The sequence below is a fragment of the Alligator sinensis genome, unplaced genomic scaffold (genome assembly GCF_000455745.1).
Source record: "Alligator sinensis unplaced genomic scaffold, ASM45574v1 scaffold544_1, whole genome shotgun sequence".
In the NCBI taxonomy this organism is placed as follows: Eukaryota; Metazoa; Chordata; order Crocodylia; family Alligatoridae; genus Alligator; species Alligator sinensis.
In genome coordinates, this window is record NW_005841937.1 from 865,654 (window position 1) to 881,656 (window position 16,003).

The following is a 16,003-nucleotide window of genomic DNA, read 5'->3' on the forward strand; positions in this document are numbered from 1 at the left end:
GGCAGATAGCAAGCACGGAAAATTTCAGCCTGTGAACGGGGTTAAAGTTCAGCAAAGTTATAAGCAGCTGAAAACAGGGGACTATAAGAGGAAGTGTCACGCTACTTTAAGTACAGATGTCCCCTGCCTGCTTTATTTCGGGTAAAAGAAAAAAATCTAAAGCACTAATCCATAATATTTTAACAGTAGTCATATAATATACTCTTTGTTCAGTAAGATATGCGCCAAAGAGCATTTTCTCTCTCATCTTCCAGACACGTACTTGTCCTGTCCCTTTTCTCACTTCTGATTTAGCTTAGATTTAGATTGCAAGGGTCTGTGTGCAGGACCTGTCTTTTACATTACTCAGCAAGCCACATACACAACTATAGCAAAACAAACACATGCAGAGCCAACATTATAACCCTGGTCTGACCTTTGAGGTTCAGCCTATGAAGTAACAGATGTGTTTTTCTTGGGGTATTATTGCTTTTACGCTAGAGTGATTTGTCTTTTTAATAAGAGACCCTTAAAAACTGCTAGGAAGAGGATCATCCAAACTGCATGACTCCTTTTATCCGATTCTGTTCAATCCCGTCCTCTGTCCTATACATTCTTCAGCATCAATTTTAGATGCCACAAAGCCAAACCTCTCTCCTTCGCTTGTGACACATAATCCAAGCTGACCCACCACAGGCTTAGTAAACATCTCTCCAGTGACCTGGAAACCACACACTATTTCCAGATCTGCTACCTACCACAAAGTCAAGATATCCAACGCTACATGTTGTCACATTAACATTAATTACTTGCAACATGAAAAAAAGCAGCTGACACCGCTTTCAATAAATCACCTCCATTAATAGGAGCTTGGTTTGGTAATCATCATGTTATTGTATACTCTCATTATGTCACATTACAGTCAGGATTGAGTGGGACAATCTGGGAATCTGCAAAGAGCTAACAAATTGTTTGATACCAGGAACTCTGCATAGTGTCAGTCTGTAGAGTCCAGATTTTTACTACCCTGCTGTGTTTTGCTACCCTTCTGAGCTAAAACTTATAGGTGGTAACAGGAGAAATTATTGCACCTTGCTCAAGGTAGGTTGTTACATTTTTATGTTCTTCCATTTAAATGGCACACTGTCATACAAAGAGATAACTGTTGCCCACAACACCAGTTTTTGAAGTCTGAAATCTAGGGGGTAGCAACAAAAAACTGGATCACATGGTTGGAGACTTGGCTCACGTGGCAGAGGGTATGGCTGGACCTTATCAAGCAAAATGGATCAGTCACTATCTGTTGAATAGTGAAAAGGCTCCGATAGCAGCAATGAAAGGGAGAAGGACAGGAAGTGGGAGATAAAAATGAAGATTATCCCAGATTAGAAGCAGAAAGTTGGTTGCAGGAGCAAAAGGAGACTATATTGTGGACGAGAAGCTGTGGAAAGAGGGAAGGAACCTGGATACTTTAAGTCAGAGTTAAAAACCTCTGACCTAACCCCAAGAATTCACAAGAGGGATGAGGCAGCTGAAACGCAAAAATGTATTTAGAGGCTTTGCTGTTTTGTCTTGATCTATCTCTCATGATCTCCAAACTAAGGGGTAATTGTGTTACAAACCTTTGCAGAGCCTATGCAGATGTGCTTCAATTACTGTGGGTCCCTGAAGAGATGGACTATAGCCCAAAGTGCCCACAAGTTTAGAACTCTGAGAAAGGGTGAACTTAAGGATGGGTTGGGCAGGAGTCAGCAGCTGTCTTGGGGGCAAAGGGCAAGTCCCACTATCAGAGCTGAAAAAATAGTCTTTCCTTTAGCTTTTCTGGACATAGAAGTGTATGCAACTGCCCAAATTAGGGACAGTGCAAGGACAGCTGGATCCACTGAAACAGCATCCAAACAGCAGCCTGATGAGCATTCAGAAAGGAAGCTTTCCTGGGGCTGTGACAATGATCAGATCAGTTTCAAAGGAGGAGAGATTTTCACCCAAGTGAGCACAATCACAGACTAAAACATGGCCAACTACCTCTCTCCAGAATGGAAGACTGTATTCTGAAGAGGGAGTAGGTGTCCATTCCAACTATAACACTACTTGCAATTGTACAACTCAGATCTTTCTCCTAGTAGAAAGGATATCTTTTAACGACCTAGATTTAGCTTTATTCCACACAACTTTTTGTACTTTTTCAATGTTATTGATGTACTTAAATCAGGAATACAGAATCATGAAGCTAAGGTTATGGAACTGAGATAAAGAAAAAAAAACAATCCCACAACTATACATTATTTGGCTTAACTTTGTTTCCTTCATTTTAGGTCCACCTTATGTCCCACTTTGGGGGCCAGTAGAATATTCTCCAAGGGAAATAATCTAAACACACAGGAAACCTAGGCTAGGGACAGAAGTTACATATAAACTGGTATAAGCAATCGGAAAGCAATTCAAACCTGTAACACAATAGGGGTAAGTAAAGACAATCAAAATCTGGAGGCTGAATTAATTTAATCTTCGTAGGTTAGTCCAAGCCACTTCAATTGAACCAATAGGCAAGTGAACAGACATTCACTTTTGATTCCAGAAATACAGCCACATGTCTGCAGTGGCCCAGGCCAAAAGCTGGGGGTGCTAAAGCACACCTCAGCTGGAGCAGACAAGGCTAGCCCATCCACCATGTGATGGGGAGTTTGTGTGGGAAGCACAAAGCATCCTGGGATGCTGAGGGGCTGAGAATTAACTTGCAACTGGAAGGGATCTGGGACAGTTCAATAAACTGATTTAACCTAATCAATTAAGTCTGATACTACATCCATCCAGGTTCATCTTAAACCAGTTTCAGCCATTTTGAAAGCAGTTCATATGCTCTGAACTTCTGTCGTATTACACATCTGAACCAGTTTCTGATCACTTATATCAGTTTATATGCAATTTCTGTCCCTAGGCTAGAAGTTCAGTGCACGTAAACCACTTTCAAAAGGGTGGAAACCAGTTTAAGATAAACCTAGATGGATATAGTTATCAGAGGATGCATACACACATACAAAGGCAACTTAAGGCACCTTAAGTTAAGCCATGTTGGAGTGTACACATGTACAGCTCCTTGACATGGTGGCAGCCATCTTGTGAGCTAAGTCAACTTGACTAATACGACTCAAGATAACATAGCTCTGAGGTGTATAATCTTGCTCTGCATTTAAGTTGACTCTGCTTCATATACGTGTGTATGCTCTGACAGTTAAGTCAGCTTTAAACAGTTAAGTCAGCTTAACTGTCACAAAGTCAGTACTCTGTGTATGTACCCAGACTGAACTGATTCAGGTTAAATCAGTTGATTGAATTTCTGTCCCAGTTCCCCTCCAGATTCAAGTTAACTCATAGTCCCCCAGCATCCCAGGATGCTTTGCACCTCCCTAGCAAACCCCACTTCATAGGTTGGGTGGACTAAACTCAGCCCAGGCTGTCTGCTAGAGCCCAGGAGGGAGACATGTCTTAGCACTCCCCGGCTTCTGGCCTGGGCCACTGCAGACATGTGACTGCATTTTCAGAATCAAAAGTGAATGTCTGTTCACTTGCTTATTGGTTCACTCTATGCAATTTAGGCTAACCTGCCAAGACTGAATCAATTCAGCCTTGGGTTTTTTGACTGTCTGTACTTAGCCGTAATAACTTCCAAGTGATATAGCACTGGGGTGTTATACATGTTCTCACAAGCCAGATTCAGCCCACAAAACCATTCCATCCAGCCCACTGGTAGTCCAGTGGGCTAACAGAAGTTGGGGGGCATGGCCTGCCATGGAACTTGGGGTCCCTGGATCCAGATGGCTGTAGTGATCATCAGCAGCCACCTGGACTTGTGCTGCTGCCTAAATGGAGCTCTGCACTGCCACCTGAATGTGTCTCCATTAAAACTGCTGCTGGCTTGCAGGAGGAGCCCCTGTGGTCCACATCCAATCTAGGGCCTAGGGTGAGTTTGATACCCTTCCTGCAGCATTTTTAGTGTTTTCAACTGTACATACAATGATTTAATTAACTAGGAGCCACGGTTTAATTTTGCTTTCATTAAATCACCACGTTCTTCCACCTCCAAAGTACTGATAAAACAGAGATTACATTAATTCATTCAAGATGGTGAAGGTGGGATAGTAATTCCATAGTCAGTGGAATATTATGATTCTCTGCACTGGAGGTTGTGCTCTTGTCCCCAGTAAAACAGAAGACATTTCAGAAAGACATTTAATCTGTCTGGTGCCATACTAAACTTGCAGAATATTATCCTGACTGTGTAAAGGGGTAGACAGAGGATATAACCCTAACTGTCTTCTTGCATGCTTTTAAGAATGCCTAATGCAATGTCTTACTATATCATTATCATTGCCACTGGGTACTGATCCTCAGAGGCATAGAAAGCTCTTTCAGCACCTGGAGCAGAGGTAGTGATGGGGAGAAAAGGAGTGGGGAGAGGCAGGGAAAGGAGCAGAGTCTTACCTTCCCTAGCTCTCTTTAATTGGTGGCAGCCACTACTGTTGTGGTTGCTGCTGTAGTAGTGTGGGCTTGGGCTGCTGCAGCTGAGGAACAGGCAGCAGCAAAGACTCCCTGAGGCAGCTCCTAGTGCCCTGTTCATTTCCCTGACCCCTCAGGTGCAGGACTTTGCCTCCCTTAGCAAAGCTTCACTGGGGTTGGAGAGGGGACATCATTCTACACACACTCACCTCCAGATGCAGTTCTATGCCAGTAGTGTGCCTGCCATGGCAAAGACTCCTGGAAGGAAGTGGCCATACTGGTAGTACCTTTAAATCAGCTCCCAGGGCTAAGGCCCCACTCGCCTCCCCCTAGATACACTACTGCTGACCTCCCCCCACATCTATATAAAGTGAAGTAAACACTAGACTTTCGTAACCAGATCTTCCATGAGGTAAAAGGGTAGATGCGCACAGTGGGAGCTCAAGAGAACATTTTCTCATGCTCATATCCTGACCTCTTCTATAATTTATCTTTTTTGCTTCTCCTGGTTTTGCTGCCTACATAGAAAAAGAGTACATTTCATTCAAACTGAGACAGAAACCCCAATCTTCCAGCTATACACACCTTACAGACCTGAATTTCAGTTCCCAGAGACACCAGAGACTATTCTCCCCTTTTCTATTTCATGAAAGCTATGACGCTTGTTATCATTTTACTCTTGATTCCTAGTCTAGAACACCACTATATCTTTTAAAACCAGCACTGGCTTCCCAGCTGACCATTTCTTCCATTTCACAATGCTTTATTTTTTTGTACCATGGGAAAATGATAAAATAGCTTGCCATAGAAGACTACCTACTATTAATGCCCCTTCTCAGCATAACTGCACTGTAACAAGCTTACTATACGAGTAATGCTTACTATATTTGTTTATTTAAGTATTGCAGTAGGGCCTGGAAGCTTGATCAGGGATTCCACCACAAAAGACTTGTTAGTCTATGAAAATGGCTACCAAAAAGCATATCTGGCAGTGACAGCATATGCCTGAGTTCAGAAAGAAACCTTCAGGACAATACCTAAGCACATGATTAACTTTTCAGCTTGTGTTTAAGCAAAACACTACAAATGCAGTCATTAATGCCATGGTTTTCTGAATCAGTACCTTAAACAGATTAAAATTAAAAACAGAAAAGTAATTTTAACCGATAGACTGAAATACACATTCCTAACAAAAAAAAAATACAAGTTTTAGTAACAGATACCCAACATTTAAGTTAAAACTAGGTATAGAGATTACCAGCCAAACAAAAATGTACTATTTCATCTTGAGAGTTGTTTGACCCTGATTTTTCCTAGGCAGCTGCTAAGTCCATGAATGTACAGAAACACCAGATGGCTTCCAAAAATATGATAGATATGATAGCAGGAAAGTTTTCTAACATTTCCTAGTGCTTCATTCTGCTGTTAAAAATGTAAATAAACAAACAAAAATGTGTCCAAGTACAATAGAAATGGTAGATGCTGGCTACAGAGTTTTAAACAGTAAGATTGGTATTCATCCTAATTTTAGGGAAAAAAAACTTAAATTCATACATCAGATAATGGACTGCAAGACCAGATTTAATTTCTGAATAACCATCTGTAATTGTTTTACATTAAAACCTCCACTTAGTGACTGTTCTAGTTGTCAGGTTAGACATATTGCAGAAGTTTATATTTCCAATACATTATCTTACTGGCCAGCCTATAAGCAGTGGAGTGGTTCAATCAAAGATAATAAACATGAATATTCAATGTCAGACACATGCATGAATATATGCTAAGGCTCTATTAACAAATCTGCTATGAAATACTACTGGCACAAATGTATCCAAGAATGAACTCCTGCATCTTTTTATTTGGACTTTTATTGTTGTGGAAGAAATAGAAAATGGCAACAGAACTAAAAGGGATCATCTCTGGGGGAAAGGGAAGAATTTGTTTTCAAGAAGAGATTTCTGACATTTAGAGAATCTTACCTCTAACAAGCAGATTTCTGAGGCCAAATTTAGTCCAAGTGATGCTACTGAAAACTGGAGTTGTTGGAACCATTGTGTACCACAACTTGCACTTTTGACCTGTCTTTCCTTACTGCTGAAAACCAGTGAGGAATAACAGCATCTATCATGACTGGTTACTGTCAAGGCTGCAATGCTTCCTCTCCTGAGGGAAGAGGCTACCGGTTTCCCTTAAGGAAGCTGTTGTGTGGGTGTCATTCAGTTCACCTCCCCACACCTCCAGCCACACACCTGATTTGCTATACTGTCAACCTGGCAGTGGCTGACCAATATCTATTCCTGTCATTTTTGTTTAAGATTCTGCGGAAAAGTCGCGGGCAGGCAAGTCTGAGCTCCTAGGACTTCCAGATCTCCTGAACTTGATCACTGCCCTGTTTACATGCAGAGCACGGAAACTTGTTTGTTTGGGCAGATGAAATAAGTGACAGACAAATACCAGGTGTCCACATTGATCTCTCAGCTGCCTTTGTTATGCTAATCACAATATTATTTACGTGCAAACATTAAAGAGTACTTACTGATAAGAGTCCCCCTTTAATGGGTGACTCTTTCCTGAAAGGTCCCGCAGTTATTTTCAAGGAAATCTTCAGTGCCAAGGAATGTCTTATGAGGTATTTCACAGAGGTCTCTCTTGTGCCCCTTCTTGTTCAATGTATAGATGAGTTAATAGGAAGAATTAATGATGAAGCTTGGGCTGCTGAGTTTTCAGCATACCGAGTGACAGCCTGCTCTTTGCAAAGGTGCTTGGGAGGGTTTTAGGCATGGATGATGATTAGCTGAAGGAAGCTCAATTTCGCTCAAATAGAAGTGATGCTGGTTGAAGGGGAACCAACTGGAAGGCATAACAAGCAGCATACCTGCCCCTTTGCCTTTGCGAACACACCATTTGTTTTATAAGTTAATGATCTGGGGCATTATTAGACGCTACAGATGCTGTCAGACAATCGTGTAATGACTAGGACAGCTTATTTGCCCAGTATATGTCTGGGCAGAAGACTGAGACAATTTAGTTTGATTGTAGATCTAGTTATTGTGATCATCATTGCCTTCATCTTCTGAAGGATACATTTCCAAAATATGTTCACAATTTCTTCCCTTTTGGACTGATGCACATTTCAATCTAAAGAGCCTTAAGGTATTTCCAATCAGCTTAGAAGAGAGAGACCATTTCTTTCTCTGTATGAGGCTGACATAGTTGGCGTCAGTAGCAAAGAGGCTCATTTCCTACCTACCCCCAACTTGGTTTACAAAGGCTTTGTACATTGGAGTCAACCCTCACCCTTCATTTCTGCTGATTTCCAGAGTATGCTGTAAATCGCATCTTTTTCTCCAGGCTTTTGAAAGAAGGTGAAAGCTCTGTGGGCTGGGGCATATGATTGCAGTGTCTCATATTTTTCATTTGTGGCTCTGGGGAGGCTGCTGTATTAATTTTTGTTTGTAATGGCTAGATTATATTTTTAACATACAGAAAGCACCAGCATATGGTATAGACAGCAGAAACCTTTCTTTTTAGCACAAATCAACATAACATAATAAATATGCAGTCATGATCGATAGTAGAAGTCTGCTGATTTGGTTGGGGTTCTTTTCAAGATGTTAAAAACAGCATAAGTAGTGATTTTTTTCCCAAAAGTATTTAAACTCAGAATGTTGAAAGATACAACAGAGCAGAAAGAAAGATCTGTTCTGAAAAGCAGAAACTCTAACAAAGGGGTTGACGGAAAGAGGGACAGAATAACCATTAGACATTCTTCATGGCCTTCCAATCTCAAGGTCGGGAGAACAGTGGATTAGTGATGTCTGAATTTGGGGTCAGTCACCAGATGGCTGGGGGAGAACTGGCCACTGACAGCCTTGCTGCTAAACAGCCTGCTAGCATATGCCACTTCATCTGTTACTATTTTGTGTTCTCTAGGATAACACGTATGAGACTATAGTGATGTAAATGTCAAACTCAATGTACATACAAAACACAAATTCTTGATGAAGTCAATAGGGGGTATCTTTATAAATCCAGGGGCCAAATCTAGTCGTAACATTGTTTTATTACATAAGTCTGTAAAGGTTTTCTAAATTTAGTTTTTACAATCTTTTGACTGTAATTTCCAGTATCAACCTCCAATTTATCCTGGAACTCAGAGAAGGGAGCTAGCAGGAAATGAACCCAAACAAAAATTTGAGCTGCGTGGGAGCTAGGTATTGAGTGGTAAACTAAACATTAACCAAGGCACTTGCAAAGATGGGAGCAAAATAGAAAGCACACACAAAATTAACTGAGCAGCAAATTGAACATGGGAGCTCTAGAGGCAACAGAATCCCTTAACATTAAAATGTTCCATGAAGTCAAAAGGCATGCCAAAGTATGAAATATCTGCTATCACAGTAACAAAATACTGCACTTCCATAGCATTTTTATATCAGACATTCTCAAAGCACTTTACACGCACTGCTGAAATACCATGCACAACAGGCCAAGGTCCAAAAAGTATATCTAATGATGGGAGTATCATGGGGTTCAATTTGATAATGGAGAATGTGGTGATTGAGTTCTCCAAGAAAACAAACAAACAAAAAACCCCACAAAATAAAAACACATGACAAACAGTGGGCAGTAGCAACAGAAGTGCAAGAGGGAAAAAAAGAATGAAAAAATGGCTGGACCCAAGCCTGAAGCCACAGGATAATTTCTCTTGGGGAAGAGTATGTTAATCAAAGTATCACACAAATACTCATTCATCAGTAAAGTGGTTTCAACTTAAAACAAACAAATGGGGGGGGGGGGTAAAAAACAACAGGGGGGGGGGGGGGGGGGAAATCACACAATGAACAAAGGCAGGGATTTCAGTAGAAACGGTATCTGTAGTACCATGACTGAAGAATGGTATTTCTGTTATGGAAATCCTGATGCTTCAATTTATTTTCATCCCAATTTGTACAAAGAGTCAAAACAATGAGACTTTTCATGGAAGGAAGAGTTCTCAACATTCCCAATTTTTTATTTCGAGTTACAAGAACGCTGTGTGGGTTAGTCTGATGTTAATCATCATGTCTGCCTAAACTGAGAACCTCTGTTCAAAGTCTGTCATGCTTCTATTCTCCCTATGGTCCAAGCTTTCTAGCAAGACTACATTGCTCATGACTCACAATGGCATTTTCCTGCTGTTCCATGATGTACCAATGCAGCAACAACCCTGCTTTCATAGTAACTAAGACTCCTCCAAGCAACTAAGGCATTTTTTTTAACATGCCTGGCATGTTTATCAGTCATATCCTCATAAAGGACTGTCAGTCATCGTTACATTAACAGAATATTTTATAAATAATAGTAAAAAAATTCAATTACCGCTGTTACCTGCAGCTCCCTTGTTTCTTCTTCAGCAGCTGAAGCATGATATGAGAGGACCTACAGAAGAAGGAAAGAAAGAGCCTTGAGTACAAATGAAAACATGCAACCAAATTATTGGGGTTATTTTAAAACACAAAGATTTCAGACTGCAGTTCCAATTTTGTTATACATCATATTTGGACAAACACTTGTACCTTTGCAAAGATCCACTGACTTTAATGGAGCTCTGCACAGGCACAGACATATACACATTCACAATGCACCAAAGAATCAGGGCCGATATATGTAATTTACCATTCTCCCAATGCGTGAAGGCTTGATATAGCCAACCAAGGAAGAAAACTTAAAACAGTTTTGGGCAAAGAGTTCTGATTTTCTTTTCTTTTCTTTATCTCTGTGGAAAATTTTCATGTCCTGATCTCACAGACACATAGCTCATGGAACAGCTATAATTACAGGCCTGACACTGCTGTCATAATAAGACCTTTCTTTCAGGAGTTTGTAACTTAGACAAAAAAGAAAATTCTGCCCTGGATAAAACTTAGCAGAACAGTCTGAGAGAAAATATTTTTGTTTTAAATTAACAAAATAAACTCGTGCTTTTTTTTTTTAGTTCAGAGAATAAAAGAGGAAAATGTTACAGGGTTGGAGATGTATGTAATTTGTTGCATATATGGACATATATATATACACACAACAAAACATTTTCAGCTTTTAATGAGAAAATGTTTTCATCATATAGTGAACTCTATCTCTAAAGAAATTTTATTTGTAGATAATAAAACAGTTGAGTACTAATTTATGATGTAAGTAAGTGGTCAGACCTTACTTTTAAAGATCTCTGCCATTGCTTTGACGGCACTGTTCTTATCTGCACAATTTAGAATTCTTAGATCCAAGTTAACAAGAGAGCCATCATGTTTCCTTTTGAGGCTACATATTCCACATTTTACAAATTTTGCAAAGATACTATTACACATTGAATATTAGCAGATCCAAAGTCTACCACATTTAACTTTCTGGCTTACAGTTATCTTCCAAGCAGTTTAGCATCTTAGGCTAGAACCTCCTTTTAATACCCTGGTCATTACAGTTAACAGTAACCAATTCAAAGGCTATGACCAGATGACGTTCATGCCTGATATGGTTTGATGTAGGTAGAGGAAGTTGCAGAAAGCCTACAGTAATGCTGCTGTTACTCTCCATGCTGGTTTGTCTAACAGATTGAGCCAAAATCATCACAGAAAACCTCAGACAAGAAGAGGAAGCCCCTAATCCTCCAAACCATTTCCTCCTTCTACGCAATAGGACAAACCAGCTATGCTGATCACTGTACCCAATGGGCAGCCTAATGTTTAGGGAATGCTGTGTTCATGTCCACCACTAAACCCCAGGAGTGCAGTTAAAATACAACAACAAATAAAATACTATGCAGGCAAATGCAGACAAGAAGCAAATCAGTACCACCCCTGTATAAAACACTGGGCCAAATTCTGTTCATATAGTTATACTATGTATGAAGCCAAATAAGGGCTGCCTAGATTTTGGGCTCACCTCTAATGTCACCATCTGCTTGGCCATGGCTCTCTCCACAACTTCATACATTTGGGTATTCTGGATCCCCAAACCACAAAAGATGACAAAAGCTTCCAAAAACTGTTCGTCATTTCTATTGAAAGCCTTGATTTTACCTGAGTTTTCTTCCATCTTATTCACAAGCTGACACACACCTACGACAGGACACAGGAAGTAAGCAAGCAATAGAGAGAAATAGGCAAAATACTACTTTGTTATATGAACGGACACAAATATCTCTAAATTTTTATGTTATATAAAACAAAAAAATGCATTTAAGGTAATTACTGCGCATACTACCCCAAAGTTTACTAGAATTATTTTACTGTGCTCCTGAATAAATACTACACTACTACACGTTGTTTTGTGGAGATCTATGAAAGTAGAAATATAGGTCTGTACAGGCTGGCTTATTTTGCAAAATTCTACAAGGTAGTTTTCAACTTGACTTTTATTATTAATAGTACTTTAGATTGATTTAATCCCTAAAGACAATTTGTCCTTTAGAGGCTAATTAGATTTTTGTTACCATGCCAAAAGAACATTTATGAATGTCAGGATAGCGGTACACAGAGTTTGCACTTCCTTATTTGAACCAGAACCGGAAAGCTAAAAAAAAGTGAACCAAGTAAAAATACCTAAAATTCAGGATAAAAGTTCAAATCAAAGTTCTGATTCTACAGAGATATGGTCTCTCCTATTACAACCTGACCCAAAGTGTAACAAAGTCACTGAAAAGCTAAAGTTAGGTTTGGATCAATTCCTAAATTCAGATTACTTATTAATACAAAACAAACAGCTGTATTTGTTATCACAGACTCTACTTGCTTTGTTTAGGAATACGAATATAATTTTCTCTGTTTGTGAGCCTCTAAGGTTTTGGACTATGAAGGCAAACATTGCTGGATCAAATGCAAAAAAATAAAAATAATGTATATATATTTAAATAGTTTGCTTGTGTGATTATATCTATCGATTGATCAATCAATCTATATCACACACACAAGCAAAAAAAAACACCATTACAAAATGTAAAATTATGGCAAGGTAATACAAAAGATACTCATTACCCTTACCATACTGTGCATTATATGATATAGATCAGAGGTGCTTAACCCCCAGCCCAAGGGCCAAATGTGGCCCCCAGCACTGTGTCATTCAGCTCATGGAGCTCCCTACGGATCCATGGGAGCCCTGTGGGCCATGGCTTTTGCACTAGATCAGGCACAATGGTGCAGGGCCTGATCTTGGCATGCATGGCCTGGGCAGGGGCTACACGAGGTACGGAGCATAATCCTGGGGTGCAGGCACTGACCAGGGGTAGTGCTGGGACTAGTCCCAGCTAAACAGGGACAGTGCGGGGCTCGTAAATGCAATCTTGGCATGCTGGAGCTGGCCAGAGGCAGTGCAATGCCCTGGGATCCGATCCCAGCCTGGTGGGGCCCCAGAGCCTGATCCCAGCTAGGCAAAGATGGCATAAGGCACCAGGGCCTGAGCTTGGCACATGGGGGTGGTGGTGCTAGGCCTCATCTAGCCTGCAGGAACAAAATCTAGAGCACACCTGATATAGATAGTTCATATACCCTATTTACTTGAATCCAAGACTAGGTTTTCTTCCCCATTTAACTGGGGGGGAGGGGTGGAATAAAGTTCCTCATCTTGGATCTGAGTACAAGGTGCTAGGGGAGGCAGGCAGGTGCTGCAGCTCTGACTCCAACCCTGACCTGGAGTTGGAGCCACAGTTGCTGCCTGCTCCCCTGACATCACTGCCTCTGCCCTTCTGCCCACACCTCACTGCCACTTACCCTCTGGCTCTGACAGGGCTCCAGCCCCACTCTAGCCCAGGGCATGAAGTATGTGGTTGCCCTGGCCCCAGCTCAGCTTGGTAGCAACAGCAGTAGTGGTGGCAGCAGCTCTGGCTTGGGCTTCAGCTATACGTGGCTGGAGCTGGTGCCAAAACAACCATGTGCTCTATGCGGAACTGAATCCAGAGGGCAAGCAGTACGTGAGGCAAGGCGGCAGGTACTAGAGGTCAGGAGTTAGGCTGCTTGACTTCCACATCACCTGCTCCCTCCCTCCCCCACTGCCTGTCACCTATTGCTACAATGGTAGGGGATGAATTCAAGACCCTCAAATATTATATTCTATACATAGAAAATAACAACAAATGTATATCTTTTCCATGTACAGAATCTCATTATTGGAGGGTTGTCTTAAATTCAAACTCAACTTGTATTCAGGTAAATATGGTCAGAAGTAACATATTTAACCACTAAAACAGGAATAGCAAATACTATTTTGTGCAACATGCTCAACATATATCACTATTGGAAGATTGTGGGGTTTTTTGCTTCGATAGAGTTATTTTAAAATTTGCACAGGTAGAAATGAAACTAACATTTGGACCCCTGCCTTTCTGTTACTTATTATGCGCAGCTATGAGGCCAGATCCTCAGCTATTCCAGAGCAGTGCGCAGGTTACAAGTATTGAATTATAATGGAAACTATTTTGCAACTACTTCAACAGTGGGTGTTATCAACAGCTACTTTAAGACCTGGTATTGAACTAGGGATTTGTTTGTTCCCAACTAAGAAGTTTCTCAACTAAGAAGGTTCCCAAAAGTTTAGCAATCTATACTTTCAGTTAAAAATTACTTGTTTCAGATTAAGGAAAAATCAACAAGAAACATGCTAAGAGTCTCCATGTGCCACTGCATGTGCATCTTCTCTGCTATAATCTGTAGCAATTTGGAGAACAAAATGGTTTTTGCATGTATAGGTAGACTAAGTTGCTAGAAGTATGAAGGTTCTGTACACAGAATAGTTTCAAACCTGCCTATACATAAAAGCCATGGGTTTGGGGTTTTTTTTTTTTTTTGCCAGATTATGCCTTGTTTTTGGAAATTCCGCCAGGACCAGAACATATTCTCATTGGATTGATAAAAATGTTGTAATTGATGGATAAGTATGGGAACTATGCCAAAAGGCTTTGATCCCTGATTAAATGGAAACTTAAGGCCCTACTACAATACAAATAACGCAACACACTACAATAAAAATAATGTGCAACAGCAATGAATGAGAATTCACTGGGAGACGCACTGATTTAATCCTAGGGAGAAAGACCTGATCTAGCATTATGCTCTATAGAGGGTATGGGACAGTCTTGTAGATTTCATATTTTCAACTTCCTATTTAGGAAACTATTTTCCCTGCTTAGGATACTAATAATTTCTATAGCAACTGTGATGTAATGAATACGGGATATGACTTTCAGCAGTGAATAAGCCACAACAGTTGATGGTTTCTTAAAAACACAGATTTTGTTTTCATGTAAACGTTGCTATTAATAAAAACAGGAAGAATTACAGTAAATGTAATGCATGATCTTATAGGCCAAATACTCTAAATAGATTGTTCTCAAAGTTTCCACGAGTTGTTGCTAGGTCCATTTCCAACAGAATTCTGGAGTTTTGCAACATACTTAAAATACCTCAGAAAGATTTTATAAAGTTGCCACTGCATACTTAAAGGATGCAGAAGCAGAAAAAAGGAGAACAGAAAAAAGTCTTTTTGTAAATACTCTTGTTCCACCTGAAAGAGACTTGCTTTTTTCAGGTGGAGAAAGCCTCTGTCACAGAAAAAAAAAGATCTCCGGGCCATTTAGCTTAAACATAAAATGGAGTCATATATTATAATATTCCTGAAAATCATAGAAAATGAGGGTTGAAAGGGAATTCAGGATGTCATCTAGTCCAACCCCCGGCTCAAAGCAGGACCATCTTCAATTAAATCATCCCAGCCAAGACTTTGTGTTGCTAAACCTTAAAAACCTCCAAGGATGGAGAGTTCACAGTCTCTCTGGGTAACCTGCTCCAGTGTTTTACTACCCTCCTAGTGAGAAAGCTTTTCCTAATATCTAAACTAAACTTCTCTTGCTGAAACTTGGGACCATTGCTCCTTGTTCTGTCATCTGTCACCACTGAGAACAGTCTAGCTCTATCATCTTTTGAACCCCCCCTCTTCAGGTAGTTGAAGGCTGCTATTAAATCCTGCCAGTCTTCTCTTCTCCAGACTAAATAAGCCCAGTTCCCTCAGCCTCTCTTCAGAAATCACGTGCCCCAGCCCCTAACCATTTTTGTTGCCTTTGCTGGACTTTCTCCAATTTTCTTTCTGTAGTGGGGGGCCCAAAACTGCACACAGTACTCGAGATCTGCCCTCGCCAGTGCTGAATAGAGGAGAAGAATCACTTCCCTCGACCTGCTGGTAACGCTTCTACTAATGCAGCCCAGTATGCCATTAGCTTTCTTGGCAATAAGGCCACACTATTGGTTCACATGCATCTTATTGTCCACTATAACCCTCAGGTCCTTTTCTGCAGAGCTGCTTAGCTCTGCTTAGCCAGTCAGCCCCCAGCCTGTAGCAGTGCATGGGATTGTTCCATCCCAAGTGCAGGACTTCGCACTTGTCCTTAATGAACCTCGTGAGATTTCTTTTGGTCTAGTCTTTCAATTTTTCAAGATCGCTCTGAATCCTAGCCTTACCCTCCAGCATATCCACTACTCCCCCAGTTTGGTGTCATATGCAA

The 16,003-nt window shown here is 40.6% G+C and overlaps 1 protein-coding gene across 5 annotated transcripts in view; it reads right to left on the reverse strand.

Annotated features, from left to right (window-relative positions):
* The window catches only part of PDE5A (phosphodiesterase 5A), a 103,503-nt gene that overhangs the window by 22,144 nt on the left and 65,356 nt on the right, over nt 1-16,003 (reverse strand). For 4 of the 5 annotated variants that reach the window (XM_025199144.1, XM_006019729.3, XM_025199142.1 and 1 more), the window contains exons 10-11: nt 11,395-11,570; nt 9,838-9,897 (exon numbers count right to left, since the gene is read on the reverse strand). In XM_025199144.1, coding sequence (XP_025054929.1) covers nt 9,838-9,897; nt 11,395-11,570 — 236 coding nt within the window. The remainder of the gene's footprint in view (nt 1-9,837; nt 9,898-11,394; nt 11,571-16,003) is intronic. The other variant, XM_025199143.1, reaches the window with a different exon arrangement.